The 20,214-nt window shown below is 50.4% G+C and overlaps 1 protein-coding gene across 1 annotated transcript in view; it reads left to right on the top strand.

Moving 5' to 3' along the window:
• VWA5B1 (von Willebrand factor A domain containing 5B1) overlaps nt 1-18,744 on the top strand; it is a 57,000-nt gene extending 38,256 nt beyond the window's left edge. The window contains exons 14-21 of the mRNA XM_074975743.1: nt 11-233; nt 2,847-3,164; nt 7,180-7,317; nt 9,593-9,727; nt 14,889-14,963; nt 15,688-15,757; nt 17,325-17,448; nt 17,977-18,744. Of these exons, the coding sequence (XP_074831844.1) occupies nt 11-233; nt 2,847-3,164; nt 7,180-7,317; nt 9,593-9,727; nt 14,889-14,963; nt 15,688-15,757; nt 17,325-17,448; nt 17,977-18,744 (1,851 nt within the window). The remainder of the gene's footprint in view (nt 1-10; nt 234-2,846; nt 3,165-7,179; nt 7,318-9,592; nt 9,728-14,888; nt 14,964-15,687; nt 15,758-17,324; nt 17,449-17,976) is intronic.
• Nucleotides 18,745-20,214: the final 1,470 nt, after the last annotated feature.

Below are 20,214 nucleotides of genomic sequence, written 5' to 3'. Positions count from 1 at the left end.
CTGTTCGCAGCCTTTCACAGCCAGCCCCTACGGCACCACTGCCCAAATACAAGGCACTGGTGCCAGGAGGACCTCTCTGCTGCACCAGAGCTGCATGTTGTTCTGTCACAACGTGGAGTCTCCCCAGCCACTGGATGGTCTCCAGCAAATGGATCCAGGCAGGTGCCTGGGTCAGCCAGAGACCAGCTCTGCCCTGAGGTCCTCCTCGGACAGCCGGAGCCCTGGAGATCAGGGTAAGTGATGTGCAGGAGGTTGATATGGAGGGGGCTGGCTTCTGGAGTACAGCCGGCCAAGCAGTCTAACCCCGTGCTCTGCTGCCGGTGTGCCGTGGTACACTGGTGTGCTGTGAAGGAGCACTTAGTGTTCCTTAGTGCCACGTGCCGGGCGTGCCGTACGCCGCTTTGCTCACACAGGCCACAGCTTCGTGGGAGAAGTGTGGGACAGCAGTGGTGGTGGTTCTGGGGCAGCAGTGATGGGGGCTCTGGTGAGTTGCCAGCATCGAGTTAGAGCGGGGGGTGGGCTGGAGGTGCTTGGCTGTGGGGGAGGGGAGGGGGATTAGGTTATAGTGGGGAGCTGGGGGTGCCTGGCTGCAGGAGAGGGGAGGGGATTGGGTTATAGTGGAGAGGTGGGTTGCCTGGCTGTTGGGGAGGGGAGGAGGATTGGCTGCAGGGGAGAGGAGGAGATTGGGTTATAGTGGGGAGCCAGGGGTGCCTGTCTGTGGGGAAGGGGAAGGGGGTTGGGTTATAGTGGGGAGCTGGGGTGCCTGGCTGTGGGGGAGGGGAGGGGATTGGGTTATATATGTGGGGTGTGCCATGAAATTATAATGAGTGCTGAAGTGTGTCACAAGGTGATAACATTTGCCAAGCTGAGCAGTGATCTAACCCACCTGCCTGCGCACCTCTCACCCCAGTGCCCTTTGTGTAGGGGGTTTGTAGGTAAATTAGGAAACTTCTGTCAAATTGCAAAGCCAAATTGCTGCTGCCCCAGCACGCCTCCTCCTGGCCAGGTGTGGAATTGCAGCCCTTTTTGCCTCACTGGCTCCCCTTTTCTTTTGGCCTACACCAGCCAGAAGAGGTCCTAGCTGTTCAGCCAGACCACTCTGGGGGCCACCGTATCCTGTCCTAAAGTCCAGCCGACATGGAAACAAAGCAAACCTTCAGCCTGGCTGGGCCCAGCTGGCCTCCTTCGCCTCACAAGGATGTCTCGTCCTCCACCCTTTGCCCCTTGCCTTGCCCAGGCTCCTGTGCATTCAACAATCCTCTTCAGTCAGGGCTTCAGGCAGGTTCCAGCTCCACTGTCTCCAGTCACACTTCCACTTCAACCCTGAGTAGCTACTCAGTTCTGTTTCCTCAAGGCCACTTCCCAGAGAAAGGGTCCCCCCCATCGCCTTTCCTCTGGGTGGCTTACCTCCAGCTGGGCTGTCCAAGCAAAAGACAAAGCGACACCAAAACAAACAGCCCCCGTCTCCTGGCTGGGCTTTATCCCTAATTAGGCCTGGCTCAGTCGCCTGGTGCCCCCAGGTTGGTTCACTGACTTCTCAAGTCCCTATTAACCCTTTCACGGCATGTATGGGGCAAACCAAACTTCGCTTCACTCCCTGGACCCAATCCTTAACAGTAGTAAATCAGCCTATCTCCCATGCCCATTGACAGAGCCAGGCCAGGGTATGTCAGGCGGCCCCACGATTCCCTTGTAACCCTGTCCTGGGGCATGTGCATGGTCGAAAGAGATGGCTCGAGAAAGGGCATGACCCCGGGGGACGTGTGGAAGGCCGTCTGTGGCATGATCACATCAGGGTGTCCATAGACACCCATGGTGGCTAGCAGATGGTGACCACCAAGCCGTAGGGTTGCCAACCCTTCAGATTGTCTTGGAGGCTCCAGGCATTAGAGTAATCATTAATTAAAGCTCACATTGTGTGATGAAATCTCCAGGAATATGTCCAACCCAAATTGGTAACCCTGACCCCGTCGGAGGAAGTGGGGGAGGGTCAATGGAAGGTGTGTCATTGTTTTCATTCAAGGTTGGCAACGCTTTTTCATATGTTCTTCTAGAACAGCTCCTTATTTTAAAGCACCAGATGATTGTCAATCACCCTTAGCAATGTTCTGGCCCCTTTCTGCCTCATTGTGTATCCCAGCATGCATTGCAAAGTGGCTAATGCTCTCTTGTGTTCCCCTGTGAATGGCCAGGCCTGCAGCTGCAGAGATGGATTTTGGACAGAGGAGGAAATGGAGCAGGGGGGGATCAGTGTGCATGAAAGTGGGCAAAGGCCTGGTGCAGCCCATGGCACCGTCTCCTGCAGCCCTCAGCTGCTAACCTCTTTCACAGTCTGCCAAGAGTACTAGTTGCTGGTACGAAGATGAAATATTTCATTCTGGGATATGGCGTTTCCAGGAGAGACATCCTTTCTTCTTGTTGTTCGTTATTACTTTTATTATGCAGTGCTGCTATTGCACCTGTCATCCAAGGATCACAAAGTACTTTACAAACACGAATGACACTTCATAAACACCCAGGAAATTGGGGTCATCCCCACTGAACATGGGGAAATTGAGGCACCAAGCCTCTATGTTCTTCCCCGAGTCATTTGACCCCCTTTGCCATCAGGTACAGAATACAGGAACCCACTGACACCAAGGGGTGCTAGTGAGAGCAGACCCTGACCCCTTGTGCCCTGACCATCGGTCTGGAGTCTAACTCCTGCTCTGGCATGTTGTCAGAGTGGCCCCTGAGGGGGCAGTTCCTTGACATATCAGTAATGGCAGAGGATGGGAGGCAGACTGTTTTAGGCCCTGCTCTTTGCTTTGATGCTAATGCATTATGTGTCTGTTTCTCGCCTGCAGAGTCTTCCCAGCACCCTTCCTTTGTCTTTGAAACAGAGACATCCTCAGACTGGGATCCCCAAGACGCTGAGCTCAGCTCTGTCAGGGGTTGTCCACGCTCCCCCATGGCCACTTGCAAGGCAGTGGTGAAGGGACTGAAGAGTCACGAACCTGTCCAGTGGGAAATCACCTTTGACATCCGGCCCCTGTTCCAGAACCGAGAGAGCCGGGAGAGCACCGAAGGGGATCTATGGAACGAGACCTTCCACCACTTGGCTGCCAAGTCCATCATCCGGGATTTCGAGCAGCTGGCCGAGAAGGAATGTGAAATCGAACACGGTAATTCTGCTGCCCTTGCCAGCCTCCGCGTAATGGAGGGCCAGATTCCCAAAGCTGGTGTAAACCATTGCAGCTGCAGTAGCCTCCCTTTTCCATTCACAGGAGCTGGGGATCCAGCCCTCAGTGTTCTCACCTGTTAGCACAAGGTCACAAGGTGAAGCTGCGTTGTGGCCCTGCATTGGTGCTACCTGGGTTGTCCTGAGGAGAATCCCCCAAGGCTGGCTGCTTGTCCTCTCAGCTTTTTCCACAGCTCATTAAATATTCCTACTGCATATTACCACCCTCCTTCTCCTCTGGTCCCGTGCTTCCCACAGCAGGCTGCTAGTTATATTTTTAGAGGGTTAGTCACTTTGAGTCGTGAGCCCAAATCAAATGCTTGTAGGCCTTAAGAGAACCCTAGCACTACACCTGCTGTTCAGCCCTCTCCACCCTGGAGTTGCAATTCTCTGGACCTGGCTTTGAATGTAACATCAAATGGTTCCCTTCAAATAAGTATTCAGAAATTTAGACTCAACCAGAAAAAAAAAATCTACCCCAATCATCACTGCTAGCAGAGCTGTTTGGACGCTTCTCTGAACAAGTCTATGAATTAGCCAAACCTCCTGGGCTGGCAATCTCTGGCTCGCAAGTTCCCTTTCTGATATTTCTGGTATTTCCCACTTCCAGCACAGCCAGAAGAGTAGAGAAGTGTTCTTTTTCCCTCTCTGAATGTCATTGTTTCTGCCTCCAGTCCCGGCCCCGAAAATGAGTGGGCTCAGAAAAGAAGCAGAGCATTTTGAGACTGTGCGGCTGTGGTTTGAGTTTTGGGGAGTTGCTTCAGTGTCTGGGGAGGGTTATATTTGTCTTTCCCTGTCCATTGTTGGGAGTGAAGGGAGTCAAATTCTGCTCCATTTCAAACCCGTTGAACTCTGGGGCATACGCAGGCAGTAACTCAGCACAGAATTGGTCTGAAAGACACGAACCCAAAGACATATGAACTCCAAGACATATGAACCCAAAAGGCATCACTGCGCTAATTCCCCTGATTTCAGTGGAATAAGGGATGAATTTGGCCCTCAGGAGTTAGTTAGGGCGTGGCCTTTGGCAGTGTGGGAGAGACAGTCGGGGGACAGGGCAGAGGAGTCAGCATACCACTAGCGATTTCCTCAGCTGGTCACATCTCTCTGGTCTTCGTCCTTTCTTGAAGTAACTGAGGAGGGCAATTGTTGTGGAGAAATACACTCAAATGAAGGCATTATGAAACAAGGAGTGACTCACTGGCCAGCCTCAAAAGGCACACATGCTGACGAGGAAGTGAGGAGGAGATACTGTTGCTTAGATGGGAGCTGGGTATGCATGGTAGAAAACTCGTTCTCTGTGGGTGTGCTGGGCTCTGGCCAGGCACAGCACAGCATCTCTTCTCTCCCCCATACCCCCTTTGGGTGGTCACTCTGGTGCTGGCATATGCTGCTGCTTGTGACTCCATTCCCCCAGCCAGATCCCATGTTAGTTCCACCCCTTCTGGGTCTCAACTAGTCCAACAAAGCCAACCTCAGCGTGCTTACAGAAAGGTTTGTGCCCTGACTGGAGGCCCCATGTGCCTCAAACCCCTTTTTGTCTCCAGGTTCTCAAAACTCCTTATCCAGTGCTGTCCAGGGTTTCACACCACCTTCCTAGTGGTGGGTAGGGGAACTCAGGCTCACCCATTACACTGGGTTCCACTCCACGGGCCTATGATCAACAGGCAAGGGCTGTTCTGTCAGATACCTCACTCCTGCCTCTACTGACGGCAGCTAGTCAGCTGGTCTCTCCCACTGCACCCTTAAATTTCACCCTTCTCTCAGGGCCAGGATTTGCAAGGCTCTCCCCTGGAATGACCTCAGAAATCCCAAACCAAGAGCACACCTTCTCCAAACTCCCATGCTCCTTGGGCTTAACCTTCCACCCCTGTTTGGTGTCACTTCCACAGGTCCTCAGTTAAGGGCCTCTCTTCCAGGCTGTGCAGATCCTGCCCTGGTAGGAGGATTTTTCACCAGAGCTGCCTCCTAGTCTCTCCTGGCCTGCTGCCAGACTTCTCTGCTGCCCTGAGGATCCCAGTGTCAACTCTTCCCTGAACTTCCTCCTTGAGCCTTCCGGCCTCCTTAGCCCTGTGATGCTCACCTGCTGCATGGGGCTGTTCAGCATGTCCCTGCAGCTCTTTGCAGCATGCGATATTGAAACACTGGCTGCTTTCACTAGCCAGTCGTCAATGGGAGGGAGGGGAAGGAGTTAATTGGCAGAGCTGCCAGCAGAGGAGACAGTGAGGTGAGGCTGCCAATGGATGCTAAGCGCCTGTTGTTTTTTTCCTGTGGGCACACCAGCTCCAGAGCACCCACAGATTCAACCCATGTGTCCACAGCCCCCTCCTAAGTTAACTTCCGTTTACAGTCACCACCCCAGCTGGCCTTCATCTTTAACTAAGTTCCCCACCCCTCCCCAGTCCCAGCTGCATACAGGCAGCATATTGGCCTCACAGGTTCACATGAACCTTTCCATTCCCTGCCCTGCCGCACTGAGGAGCACTGCCAAAGCTGCGTAGCGCTGCTGGTTGGAAGCACGTGGGGCTTTTGGCTTGGCCCATTGACCCAAGTGGGGATGGTTTGTGGGGGGGTGGGGGCGGAGGGGGCTGAGAGGTGTCTTATTGCAGCACATTGCGCTGTGTCACTTCCCGGTGGTGCGGTACAACGGATAAGGAAACACATAAGGGGTTTCATAAGGTGCCGGCGCCAACTGGTGCAAGCCTGGCAAATGCTGACCATGGTCCTATCTGTGCTACAGCGGCAAAGAGCCACCGGGCCATTCAAATGATCTCAGTGCCTCAGATCAGTGGGGTGCCTGAGTGAAGACCCTACAGCTCAATATTAAGGTACAGAAGAGCTGGCAGCCTGATTGACTGACCTGGCTGTACCCCTAAAGCTGACTCAGCCCCCTCTGGGCAGCTCACCTCCATGCCCTGCCTTGTGAATAAAAGCTGGGATGGGGAACTTGGGGACACACAGTGAGGAGGAAGTTAAACCAGGGGAGGGAGGGAGAAGGATCAGGGTAGGGGAATCTAATAGGCAGCCCCTGCCACTCAAAGCAATCTCTCCTGCCCCTTCGCTAGGCTGTTTCGCTTGTGCTCAGCTCTGCCTCTGCCACGCTTGGGAGGAAGCTCCAAGCTGGCCTAGTGGATTGCTGGAGTGCCTCTCTCTGGGCAGTGTAATACTAGGCTGGCTTTCTTTTTTGTGTGAGTTAGACTCATAGACTCCTAAGGCTGGAAGGGACCTCAGGAGGTCCTTGAGTCCACCCCCTGCCAAAAGCAGGACCAACCCCAACTAAGTCATCCCAGCCAGGATTTTGTCAAGCTGGGACTTAAAAACTCCAGGGATGGAGATACCACCACCTCTCTAGGTAACGCACTCCAGTGCTTCACCACCCTCCTAATTAAATAGTTTTTCCTAATATGCAACCTACACCTCTCCATCTGTAACTTCAGACCATTGCTCCTTGTTCTGCCATCTGTCAGCACTGAGAACAGCCTCTCACCAGCCTCTATGAACCCGCCTTCAGGAAGTTGAAGGCTGCTCTCAGATTCCCTCCTTACTCTTCTCTTCTGCACACTAAAGAAGCCCAAACCTCTCAGCCGCTCCTTATAGATCATGTACTCCAGCCCTTGAATCATTTTGGTTGCCTCAGTGCTTAGAGGCTGGACTGAGAGCCCTGGACCAGGTGGCATCTGGCCCTCGAGACTAGCACTATGTAGTCAGCTGCAGAATAGGACTTCAGTTTGAAGCAGCCACAAATATATCCCCAGGCTAACCCATGCTCCTGTGCCTTGAATCTGCCCCAGAGAGACCAGTGCGCTGGGCAAAGTGTTTTGCCACTCCTCCTGGTCGATTCAGCCCTGGGTGTCTTTGCTAAGAATGCCAGTGAGAAGATGATGGAGTGGAGGTGTCCCAAGAGAGGGACCAAGCCCACAGAGCTCATGAATTGTAACCTGACATCTCTTGCCCTACAGGGTCTGGGAGGCGGTACCAGGTAAATGCTGTTCAAACCAGCAGAGCCTGCAATGTCATCAGCAAGTACACAGCCTTTATCCCAGTGGACCTGAGCACCAGTGACTACCTACCAACAGTGGTCGAATATACCAATGCAGGTAACAGGACACTCCAGCACAGCACTGTTACTAGGCTGGGGCTCGTGGTCATCCCACACTCCCAGCTTATCCTCTAAGCTGCCTTGCACAGGAACATCAGAGAATGTCACACTGGAAACCCTTTTCAAGCAGCACTGCAGAGCCTGGGCAGTGAAAACTCAGGCCTGCCAGCGGTAATAATGCCAAATCCATTCTCCTCTGTGAGGCTTAGGACAGCTGGGGCCGGGATCTCCAGCTACTCCAGTGCAATTCTTCATGGTGCTCCTGGTTTAGGTGTAACAGAGAGGTAGCTGTGTTAGTCTGTATTCTAAAAAAACAAACAAGCAGTCATGTAGCGTCTTAAAGACTAACAAAATAATTTATTAGGTGATGAGCTTTTCTGGGACAGACCCACTTCCTCAGATCTGTAGCATTTCCAGTACAGACTGACAGTTATATAGTACCAAGGTCCAAAAAAACCAAAATCAAAACTGAAAAATCAGATACACGGAACCAAAGGGGGCAAGCGGGAAAGAAACTAAGTGTCTTGCCTGAGATCATTACGAATACCAAAGGAAGGGAAACAGTCCTTGTAACTTGTTAATATCTTTAGGAGGGAAAGAAAAAAAGAAAAGGGGTGGGGGGAGTGATAACAGTGGTTTGAGCATTGGCCTGCTAAACCCAGGGCTGTGAGCTCAATCTTTGAGGAAGCAACTTAGGGGGTCTAGGGCAAATAGATTTAAAAAAAAAAAACTGTAGGGCATGGTGCTTGGTCCTGCCAAGAGGGCAGGGGCCTGGACTCAGTGACCTCTGAAGGTCCCTTCCAGTTCTGAGATAGGTATATCTCCATATATTAATGCATGAGAAAATTGTTATCTCTACTGAGGTTTTTGATGATGTGCTGCAGGCATTTGAGCTGGCGGCTATAGCTAATGACAAGTAGTGTTCTGTTATTGACAAACTGGGCAAACCCTTTGCCAAAGAATGAATGGTCACAGAGCAGACACTAGGAAACTTAATACACACAAACCTGTCAGTGAGCATTTCAGTGGAGTGGGCCATTCTGTTAAAGACCTGAGAATATGTGTCCTACAACAAAGAGACTTTAACAGCAGATTACAACGGGAGATGTGTGAACTGGAGTTTGTGCTCAAATTTGATACATTGACACTTGGTCTCACTAGAGATAGTCTTTGTACACATGAGATAATTGCTGTTTCCCTTCCTTTGGTATTCATAATACTCTCAAGCAAGACACTCAGTTTCTCACCCCCTGACCCCCTCCCTCAGTTCCGTGTATGTGATTTGTTAGTTTTTCTTTCTTCCCCTTTTTTTTTTTTTGTACCTCTGTGCTATATAGCTGTCAGTCTGGACTGGAAATGCTGTAGATCTGATGAAGTGAGTCTGTCCCATGAAATCTCATCACCTAATAAATTATTTTGTTAGTCTTTAAAGTGCTACATGACTGCTGATTTGTTCTGGTTTAAATGGTCCGGCATTGGCATCCAACGGTGTGCTTGCTCAACTTGGAGGCCAGGAGCTTTTCTCACTACATGTTGAACCTCTCTAATCCTCAGGACCTGACCAGCACTGGATGAGAGAATTTGCTGGACCACGGGAGGTCAATATTGGCTAGCACAATTACCAACACTTCCACTGCTTACTGAACTCTTAGCAGACATTTAGGGGTAAAATACAGCTAAATAACAACACAGAACACTGAGAGCCAGGGATGGTGGCTGGAAACAAACTTTATGGGACAGTGGGAAGCTTGGTCATGGCCATATAAGAGATTATCCAGCTAACTAAAATCATGCCGGATTACAGATGTTGCCAAATGAGTGTTCTGGATTAGAGAGGTTCAACCTGTACTACAGAGTCCTGACTGACCACAGCCAGTGTGGGGCCTGGAGGTGAGGGGGGTCTCTGTGACTGGGCTCTTACGAAGGCCCACGTCTATGGCAAAGGGTTCATTGCAGCTGGAAAGGGCATCAGCTTGGTTGGTGGAAGTATGACAAATGTACCTGTCTTAAGTGCCAGTGGCCAGTTAGGAAAACAATGGACTCTCAGAGGTGTCCTGAGTCTTAGCCATAGAGTGAATGCCATAGGAGTGGCCTACTGGTGAGGAAGGTGCTCCTAGGCCAGACAGGTATACAGCAGCCAGGGTGAAGGAGAGTGCCATTGCTAGGCTGGGAAGCCGTGAAGTGACTGAGTTCACCCAATTCATCTTATTGCCATTCTGCTTGTCTGTCCTTTGGGAATGGTAATGCTGGTAATTCCCTTTGTTCATGTGAAGGGTCGGCATCCAAACAAGGCAGCCAACGGAGCTCAAGCTCAGGAAGCAGAAGGCACCGAGTTTTCTCTGTTGGACTTGGCCGCACCCAGTCGACTTGTGGCCTGGATGGAGCAGATGATGGATTTCACAGCATGAGTAAGATTGCTGCCCTGCTGCAGCTCAGCATTGAAATAATTGAGCTCAGTGGTTTGAAACCCATGGGTATGATCTTACAGAGAATGTGCATTGACACATGCTAGCATCCTCTCCTTTTTGCAGCCAGTAACTCTTGTATAAAATGGGTATGAGATCCAAACCAAGCCTTCTGAGCACTTAACAGCAATCCCTGCAATTTGTGCCTCTGGGTGGGCCCGAGCTGTAAAGCAAATGAGCTTACTTTTGTGTTATTTGGGCCCCTCTGTTTCTGGTCCTGCCAGATATACAAAACACAGAGGTGACCAGGAAAATTAAACGTTTTTAGACAGTGGGAGACCAGGGAAACAGTCCAGTTATTTATGAGTCTTAAAAATGTTTGGTGCAGGATTCTGGTGAAGGTTTGGCTCTGAGGTGTTCTTAGAACTCTCTTGCTGTCCATATAGCCTCTCTGCCTGTCTAGCCAGTTACACGATAGTGGGTAACCCAGATCCTTTCTGATCTTTCCGTGAAAACCAGGTATGAATCAGGGAGGCAGTCTGCTCCCCATAGGACAATGGAAAATTTAGTATAATAGAATCATAGAACTGGAAGGGACCTTGAGAGGTCATTGAGTCCAGTCCCCTGCCTCATGGCAGGACCAAGCACCATCTAGACCATCCCTGATAGATGTCTGTGTAACCTGCTCTTAAATATCTACAGTGATGGAAATTCCACAACCTCCCCAGGCAATTTATTCTAATGTTTAACTACTCTGACAGTTAGGAAGTTTTTCCTAATGTCCAACCTAAATCTCCCTTGCTACAGTTTAAGCTCTATTGCTCCTTGTCCTATACTCTGAGGCTTTTGAGACAAACTTCCTTTTTCGGTCTCAGAACGCACCCAGCCAGAGCCTCAGAGTGGTCCCTTGATACAATTATATTTGTGGAAGAGGTTTAATTTTCTGTGGCTGTCCTCAAAATTCTGGCTTGGTTCTACCGGCAGCAGAGAGTTGAGCTGCTGTAGGCAAGGATACCATTTTCAGGATGAAATCCTGACCCTACTGAAGCCAATAGTAGTTTTGCCATTGACTGCAATAGGGCTGGGATTCCCCCCAGCAGGAATCTGTAATCTGAGCGCAACCAGGCCAACAGCTACACATCTTGAATTACAACACTCTGGCTGGCAGAGGAAGGCAGTCCATTTGGGTTATACTCCAGCCTGCTGTAGAGTTGTCTGGCTCTTCTCCATGGCAAAGAGAATAGCTCGTTGGAAAATTGTATATCCAGCTACTGTCACATGAAAAGTCTGACAAGTAGCAAAGCATACAAGCGGGACAGCTGGAATCCATCTCCCGAAACAGGGCACCTAGAATATAACTTATTCTGAAATTCTCAGATCATGAGATGTAACTTGCTGATTTCCAATGTTAACTGGCAGCCCCAACATAGGAGACACGAGGGGCTGAGCCTGCTGTAATTAGCAACTGGGGGACATCAGACACTTGACTGTCTCTGTAAATCTCCTGCTAACTAAGGTGAGGTAGGCTGGGCTTTGTCTCATGCAGCCACGACTGCTGCTGAATTAAAATGATCTTCTTGTTTGGGGACAAGAAGAAAGCTGGAATTCATGATTGTGTGAAAGTAACAGCACTGAAAAGCACATTTTCGCTCAGGATCTGTCTAGAGTCAGCCAAGTTAAGTCTCTGCAGAGGTCTCCTCCAGGAGAGTGCACAGGAACGTTTTGAACTAGCTGCACGTGCAGACATTGGTTACGTCTACACTAGTCCCAGACTTCGAAATGGCCACGCAAATGGCCATTTCGAAGTTTACTAATGAAGTGCTGAAATTCATATTCAGCGCTTCATTAGCATGTGGGCGGCCGCGGTGCTTCGAAATTGACACGGCTCACAGCCGCGCGGCTCGTCCAGACGGGGCTCCTTTTCGAAAGGATCCCGCCTACTCCATCTGCTCATGGGAATAAGGAGATTTCGACATAGGCGGGGTCCTTTCGAAAAGGAGCCCTGTCTGGACGAGCCGCGTGGCTGAGAGCTGTGTCAATTTTGAAGCGCTGTGGCCAACCGCATGCTAATGAAGCGCTGAATATGCATTTCAGTGTTTCATTAGTAAACTTCGAAATGGCCATTTGCGTGGCCATTTCAAAGTTTGGGGCTAGTGTAGACACGGCCATTGTTATATTGTAAAGCAAGAATTATCATCATCAGCCCCATTGGCCAGCTCCTCTGATATGCATTGAAACACAACCATAAATACAAACAACTGGATCCTTAGCTTTGGAAAGCAGCTGAGCTGGACAGAAGTCAATGGAGAAAACAGTTGAAGCTATTCACATCAATGACATGCCACTGATTCACACTTGTATGTACAAGTACATCAGCTCTGCCAAGCTGGAACAGACCAATGGTCCATTTAATCCTATGTCCTCTTCATGGATGTGGGCAGTACCAGGTCGTCTAAAGGAGGCTATAATGTTCCCACAGTGCACCTTGCTGCACAGTCCTCTGCCACGGGGAGGAGATGGATTCTCCCTGACCCCTGCTAACCATCTATTTGTTTTCTGAACTGTGAGGATTGTTATTTCTGGTCATTTCTCCCCTAGCTAGAGTAACTCACAGATGCTATTTGGAATCGTACAATTAAACACCTGGTCTTTGCTGAATGTTACTGCAGTGTTTGATTCCACAGTTGCCTGTGGCAGTGAGTTCCACGGTTTGAGGTTCATCATCAACAACCATGAGCTCAGTGCCCATTGGTGTCTGACGCCTCCTCTATTTCCTTCCATCTTTCCCTGTCTACTGCCAAGTGGCTTAGTTGCTGTAGACTAGCTCCGCAATCTACTATATCATCTACCCATTCTCTGTAGGGTCTGCCTCTCCTATTCGAACCGTCCATTATGCCGAATACCAGGGTCTTTACTTTTTATTTCTTATTCATTCTGCAGATATGCCTGAATAGCTGTAAATTCTGTTGTATACCCTTCTGCAGTAGGTTCTCTTTTGGCTGAATCTTCCTATATAGTTATTTTTGGTGACCTTCTGTATCCATCCCATTCTCAGGGTCTCTCTATAACAGCTCCTCTCAAATGCCAATATCCTTCTCTTTGAATCTTTCGTTATCACCATGTCTCGCATCCATACAACATGCTGATCAACACACACATTTTCTAGATGCTCAGCTTTGTTCCTAAGCTAATCACTTTTCATTTTCCGGATCTTATCCATCACCTTCAAACTCGCTCTTGCTTTCGCTAGTCCAGTCGCTGTTTTGTTCTTACAGTCTAGATCATATGTTATGCTGCTTCCCAGATACATGAACTTCTCTACGTTCTCTAGTTCAATCCCATCTACACTGATCTTCCTTCCTATTTGCTTATCTGCAAATACCATTGTTTTTGTTTTATCGACGTTCATAATCGGGCCGTACCGCTTCCCTTCCTCCTTTAGCACCTGCACCATTCTCGCTAGCGGTCTTTAAAATTGGGTTGTCACTTTTTCTAGTCCACATCCCCACCCCTTGTCAATCAAAGACCATCCCATAGTGCCCATTGCTGAGCCTGTCCCCTCCATCTGCCTGGATAGTGGATGTCTTCGCCCACACCAGAGGTCAAAGGTGTAGTTTGACCAAGTTTTGGCCCCTCCTTAAAGACTTCAGAAATTTGCTGCCCCCTCCCTGGTTTCTGCTACATGCCTCCTGCCTGTTCGAAGGATTTGACAATGGAACGACACATGTTGTTAGAATAAATAATCCAGTCGACCTGGCATCTTATCCCCGAACTACCCAGCTTCTCAAGGCTAATTTAACCTGAAAAGCTAACTAATCAGCTCTTGATGGCTAGCAGTGTCCCAGCAACTACACCAGGTTCCCTGGCATCATGGAGCTGCAGGCTGCACTGAGAGGATGAGCACAAACCTTTCTGAGACAAAAAGTTTTCCTGTCTCTGAGAGAAAGGAGAGGAAATCTCTGACTGAAAGAGAGAGTAAACCACCGCTGAAGGGCATTTGAAAAGCCAAACCAACAGGTATAGCCAGGAACCTGTTGGATGATGCTGTAACTTGCTGCCCATATTCTATATGTGCTCAGATCACATTCTCAAAACCCACTGGGCTTTGGGGTTTTTTTCCAGCATTTGAGGCTTATACATAGTAGATTATCTTTCCTGGAATGAATAAAGTATGGGCTGTCTTGGAGTAGGCATTCCTGGGGCACTTTCCATTCCAGGGTGCCAAGCAGCTTCCAGACTTCTAAATGGTGCAGCACTCAGGAAAATGGCATTGTCCCCATCTCAGGGGAGGAAATTAATGTTTCTGACATGCCCAACAGGTGACTCAGGGATAGAGATGAGAGTAGGAATGATTCTTATGCTGCTCCACTCCTGGTTCTAGGTTACCCTCTCTTCCTAGATTATAGCAGAGTAGAATTAAGGTCACAAGTCAGATCTGCAGTGTCACAGCAGTATATGGCTGTTTGGGAGGTCCTTTCACTCTCACACCTTTCAGTTCAGTATGATGGTACAGCCAGGTCCAACAGGACAGATTAGAATGCAGCTGAGAGCAAAATGCCCCCCAGCTCCACCCCTAAAGCAGAAGTCCATCAGACTCCACTAAGAGACAGCAGATGTGGAGGTGTGAAGTGACTGGACGATAGCTCAAATAGTGTTGATGAAGGTGCTGCCAGCACTGGTGAGAGACAAGGCAGATGGGTAAGGATGCAGTGGTGTCTGTTCATGATTACAGTGTGGTCACAGCAGAAGAGGCACCCAAGGATGCTGTGTGTGGTCACAACATCACAGTGACATGGTGCTTTCCCACTGCAGATTTCAGTGTCACCAGGGTGATGGTTTTGATTTAGAGACTGGCAGAGAAGGTAGCTGCATCCTCAGCTACTGTAAACCAGCAGAATTCTATCAACACCAGTGCAGCTAGCTCATTTACTCCAGCAGAAGGTCTGGCCAAGCAATGGAAACTGGGAGCTGGGGGAGGGCGATGGCACAGTCCATTGTGGTGCCCATAGTGCTGAACAAACTAGTAGACGGACTGACTGCAATGGAGGAGGAGGTGGCCGAGGTGGGTGGTTGTGACCTTCACTCCAAAGCTCCGGTGATGCTGGCACAGCACAGTAATGATATGGAAAAGGGTAATGTGGCCGTTGTGCTTCTTCTGTTGCAGATACAGATGAGAACAGCCTATCACCCTGCAGTACACCTGCCTTCTCTGGCTGGGAGCGCTACAGTCTCCCAGAAGGTAAGAGCAGATGTGCATGGGACATCTCAAGGTCCTGGTGGCCTCACTTCAGCCAACTGAGGTTTCGAACTGAGATGTTTTAACCTACCAGGATCTGAGTTCAGGGTTCTGTGCTGCTCCTGCCACAGCAGCTCACCTCCAGCGGCCAGGCAGCATCTTTCTGCACTGAGCCAGGGTAGGCAAATGTCCTGCTCTGACAGAGAGAGCTCAGACTTACAAAGACAGGTCCCAGCAGGTCTGTGAATGAGCAAATGACTTTCTGTTACTGCTTTGTAAAATGTATCAGCTGGCAAACCTGGTATTGGCCTTTCACTTTGGCTGGTGAATTGAGTTCTTAACTGAATGATGGAGAACAACTTTGTCCAGCATTTTTCAAACACTAGTGCCTAAAATTAGAGGCCTAGATCCATATTTAGGCAGCTAAATTAGTGCTCTGACTTCTAGAGGGTGCAAGCATACTGCATCTGTGAGGTAGCCCTCCATAGGCCCATCTCCACATTTTTTGGAATGGTGGATACGTATCCCTATCTCCATTAGACAGATGAGGAATTGGAGGCAGAGAGAGACGAAGTCACTTGTCCAAGTTTACGAAGCAACTTGGTATGAAAGTCAGGAAGAGAATCCAGGAGCCAGCCTCTAGCCGGTGCTCCCGGAAATGTCTGATTAACTTGTGCTTGACACAAGATGGTTCCTCATTTCACCCGTGGATCTGTATTTCTTCCAGCTCCGCTGCAGAGTCCGTCGACTTCCTCTGCTCACTCCCAGAAGCCCATCGATGCCCTTTTTGCTGCCAGGTAAGGGGCAGCAGAGCATTTCCTGCTTCACTGAGACCTTCTGACCGCAGGAGGGAGTATTCTGCCACTCCGTGTTGTCTCATGGCTGTGGGCTTGACAAAAGGGGTTCCCACGAGGGAAAGCCTGTAGCCTGGTTGGGGCTGTGACCACATTGAGCAGCTGGTTAAACTCCAGAAAAGGGGTTTGGGGTGGGAATTTCACTGACCAGAATGCTCTGCAGCCCACTCTTGCTTTGAGGCTGTAACACATGTTGACTGGTTTACTGGGCCAGGTGAGCAGCTTGGGAGCCAAACTTCACAATAATCAATCAACAAGTTGAGCCTGGCGATTAACAAACAGCCTTGGTTTTAGTCTTTATTTTAAATGTTGTGCATTATTTTGGTGCTTGCAAAAGGAATGCAATCGCTGGGCCAGACGCCTGCTGTGACACCCACACATCTGGTGGAAATTATGGTGTAACTGTGAGGTTTGGTTTGTGTAGGCTCTAGTCAACAGAGAGGCATTGCATGGCAGCAGCAAGGCGAGCTTCCTCAGACTGCCCGACCAGTGCTCTCCCACTCTGCCTTGGAAGGGCTACCGGTGGGGAGAGAAGGAAATTCAGGCTTGGTCAATCTGGGGTCTCTCTGCTGCGAGGTATCTCGTGTGGTCTCCCTGCCCTGTGGGAGGCAGATCTCCAAACTCAGATTACATCAACCAGCCTAAAGCTGGGAACATTTTGCTGTAGCTGACTGGCGAGGCTGGCTTTGAACCAGGCAGCCATCTGTGAAAGGCTGTGTAACCTAATACCATGTCCTTGAGCCATTCAGTGAGGGGTGGGGGGGTGAAGTACCTCTGTGTAATCTGGTATGCAAAAACTGTGCAAGTCTAGGCCTATTGAAATCCAAGGGGACTGGGGCACCTAAGTCACTTAGGCATTTTTGAACAAAAATCCTTTTAAGCTTACCCCTTTTCCAATGGCTTCAGGAGATGGGGGAACAAGGAAAAATGCTCCCTCTCTTTCTCACCCATCCACAGCCTCCTCCGACTCTCTTCCTGCTATCTCCCTGTCTCCAGTCCTTGGGAATGCCTTTCTGAGCTCCAGAGTCATATGGCTCATCGGGAAAGTGGCAGGGAAGGGCTCAGGGTTTCCGTGGGTTTGACATGCTGAAGCGTTTGCTTCCTGACTACTCAGAAAGGGTAGTCCTCCAAATGTCCCCTCCTTGTCTGATTGGTTGGAGAGTCTAATGGGAGATGCTCCTGGGTGGAATTTGCTCTCTGACTGGCATATGCTAGCGGGAGGAGTCTTGTCTGTGCTGAGTAAGGAGACTTCCCATACCAGAGGCAAGGATGGCATGGCAGTCTAGTGTAGAGAAAAAGGCAGGAGGATCTGCGAGGGGCTGTGTCCATTGTATGGGAAGCCAGATGAAGTGCTATCTAGCAGCCAGACTGAGTGCATGTTTCTCCGATGGCCGCATTACTGCAGAACTTAGCATGGGGTGCCGTGTTTCAGTTCCTGGGAAGGCTGAGAGGTGTGGGAGGCGCTGGCTCTGAGAGGCAGGTTTGTAATGCTCTGTCTGTCTTGGCACAGATTGACCCTTAATAAAACGAGACTTCTGACTCGAGCGGCCAAAGGTTTCATGAGTAAATCTCCGAGTCGGGTGAACGAGCCTAGCGCCGAGAGCAGCAATGAGAACATTGACTACCTACCGGTGGTAAGCAACCGAACCGGACCTCAGGCTGTGGCTGCTGGGGCCATACCATAGGGATGATGGGTTGGGTGGGGTTGAAAATGTTTGCTCATGCCCTTCTCTGTTCTGGTCCATTGCCACGTGCACACAAGGCACAACATGCACAGAGACCTGGTCATGTCAGTTCTGATTGGCAGGTACCCAAATCCTCCAGCCTCCTGAGTTGCTCACATTGGGCTGGAAAATTGCCCCAAACTGGTCAGTGCAGAAGAGACCAAATCAGAGACCACTGCTGTGTGTGCAAGGGGTAAAATGGAGTCCAGTTGGGGCCACTCCTCCCCCCAGCAACCCTTTGGATCCAAAACTGAGGAGGGCACCTCCCCTATTTGGGGGGCATTAGGGCCCAAAGTGTGCCTCACCTGTGAACCTGGAGTCCTGCATGCACATGGGGTGGGTGGGTCACCCCAGAGCCCTGGCTGTGCGCACAGGGTGGGCTCTTTGGCACAACCTGACACCAGTGCCCCGCTAAGGCCATGTTACGCCTCTCCTCAGGTGTCTCTGCAGTTGGCCTGCGGGGCTTTCCTGCTGAACCCAGCATTCTGCCAAGCAATTGGCATCCCCATGGAGAAACTGAAGTGGACGTCTCCGTTCACCTGCCACCGCATGGCTCTGAGCCCCTCTGCCAGCACCTCCGCCACTAAGAAGTCAGGCCTGCCTCAGGAACTCAAGAGCCCTGCAGGTGGCCGGCAGCTACGGACACCTAACGACATTTCCAGAGATAGCGCCACAGATGGAGACATCGCGGCTGGTGCACCACTGAATTGCCACAGCGAGGCGACGGGGGATGGCAGCCGGCCACGCCACTTCTCTGGCAGCACAGTGGAAAGCCTCTCCAAGGCCCTGAAAGCTGAGACCGAACTCTCACCCCCTGCCATCACCATCCGCCGCTTCTCCTCCCCTGAGAGCATTCAGTCACCTCAGGAGCTGCAGAGCGACAGCGGCCGAGGCTCCGAGTCAGACAGCTCCGAGCTGCAGTCCCTGCTCTTTGATATCGAGCTGCATCAGTGGGCAGAGCCGGAGGGGATGCTCTGGGCCACTGCAGTCGCCCTGGCCTGGCTGGAGCACAGCTCAGCCTCCTACTTCATCGAGTGGGAGCTGGTGGCGGCCAAGGCCAGCATGTGGCTGAGTGAGCAGGAGTTCCCTGAGGGCCGCAGCCTGGGGACAGTCAAGGCTGCAGCTCAGCAGCTGTTTGTTTTGCTCAGGCACTGGGATGACAATCTCGAGTTCAACCTGTTGTGCTACAACCCCAATGATGTGTAGGAAGGAGGTGTGGGAAATGGGGGGTTCAGGCAGTCATCTGAGAAGGCTCCTGGGGTGCAGGGACTGGTTCTTAAAGAACCCCAGTCTAATGGCCGAGTTCCACCATGACAGTGCCGTGCTGCACCCCTTTATTAGAACAAGCCTTTCTGTGGGTCAGAAAATGGCTCAGGTCATTCAAGCCCCAGCATGAAATAATCGTTGTTGTATGAACAGGATATGATTCACCTGTGGCACCTGCCGCAAGATGTTATTAAGGACAATATCCAACCAAAAGGCTTATACAATTCCATGGCTAGGACTAGCATCTCCAGTTACACTAGGTTCTGGGCACTTGACGTTCAGTTGGGTTCCTCTGATCCCCAGCACTAGTCCCAGAATGAGAATCCCAAATCATCATTTATCTATCCCACCTCTCCATGCTTCTTAGAAGTGTAGAATCCTAAGGCTGGAAGAGACCTCAAGAGGTCACTGAGTCCAGCCCCCTGCTCAAAGCAGGATCAACCCCAACTAAATCATCTCAGCCAGGACTTTGTCAAGCCGGGATTTAAAAATCTCTAGGGATGGAGATTCCACCACCTGTCTAGGTAACACATTCCAGTGCTTCACCACCCACCTGGTGAAGTAGCTTTTCCTAATATCCAACCTACACCTCCCCCACTGTAACTTGTGGCCATTGCTCCTTGTACTGCCATCCATCACTACTGACAGCAGCCTCTCTCCATCCTCTTTAGAGCCCCCACTTCAGGAAGTTGAAGGCTGCTATTAAATCACCCCTCACTCTTCTCTTCTGCAAACTAAACAAGCTCAAATCTCTTCTCATAGGTCACGTGCCCCAAATCATTATGATTGCCCTCCACTGGACCTGCTCCAATGCGTCCACATCCTTTCTGTACTGGGGGAGGGGGCAGAACTGGATGCAACACTCCAGATATGGCCTCACCAGTGCTGAACAGAGAGAAATAATCACTTCAGCAAGGCTTCGCTGACAAGGCCAGCTGTTCGGTTTTCACCCAGTCACCATCAATCCCGTGTTCTTTTCTTCTCACAGAGCATTTCCAGCCCTGAGTCATCCTTTCTCCGGCTCCAGCTAGAGTATGTTACCATGAAGATTATCATGTGGCTCATGTCTGCAGATCTGTGTTTGACCAGATGCTTTGCCTCATAGGTCAATTAAGTATTGGAAATCCGGACTCCATTCAGCTAGCCAAGCAGTTTAAGGTGGAACAGCAACAGTGGGGATGAGGAAGACAATGGAGTGAATTGCCAGGTTCTCCTGGGATCGCTCATTCTCAACATTTGTCATCAACTGTGGATTTGGACAGGAATTTTCAAAGGAGCCTTCAGGATATAAACACTCAAATCCTATTATACTGCCAACTGAGTGCCTAACTCCCTTAGGCTTCATTGGATGCCCTGGCCTTGGCTCCAGCACTGTTTTACAGGACGATTCACAGCTGACTAGGTTCCCTA

Source organism: Carettochelys insculpta, chromosome 23 (genome assembly GCF_033958435.1).
Source record: "Carettochelys insculpta isolate YL-2023 chromosome 23, ASM3395843v1, whole genome shotgun sequence".
In the NCBI taxonomy this organism is placed as follows: Eukaryota; Metazoa; Chordata; order Testudines; family Carettochelyidae; genus Carettochelys; species Carettochelys insculpta.
Note: the sequence above shows the minus strand (reverse complement) of the source record. Positions and strands in the feature narration are given on the sequence as shown.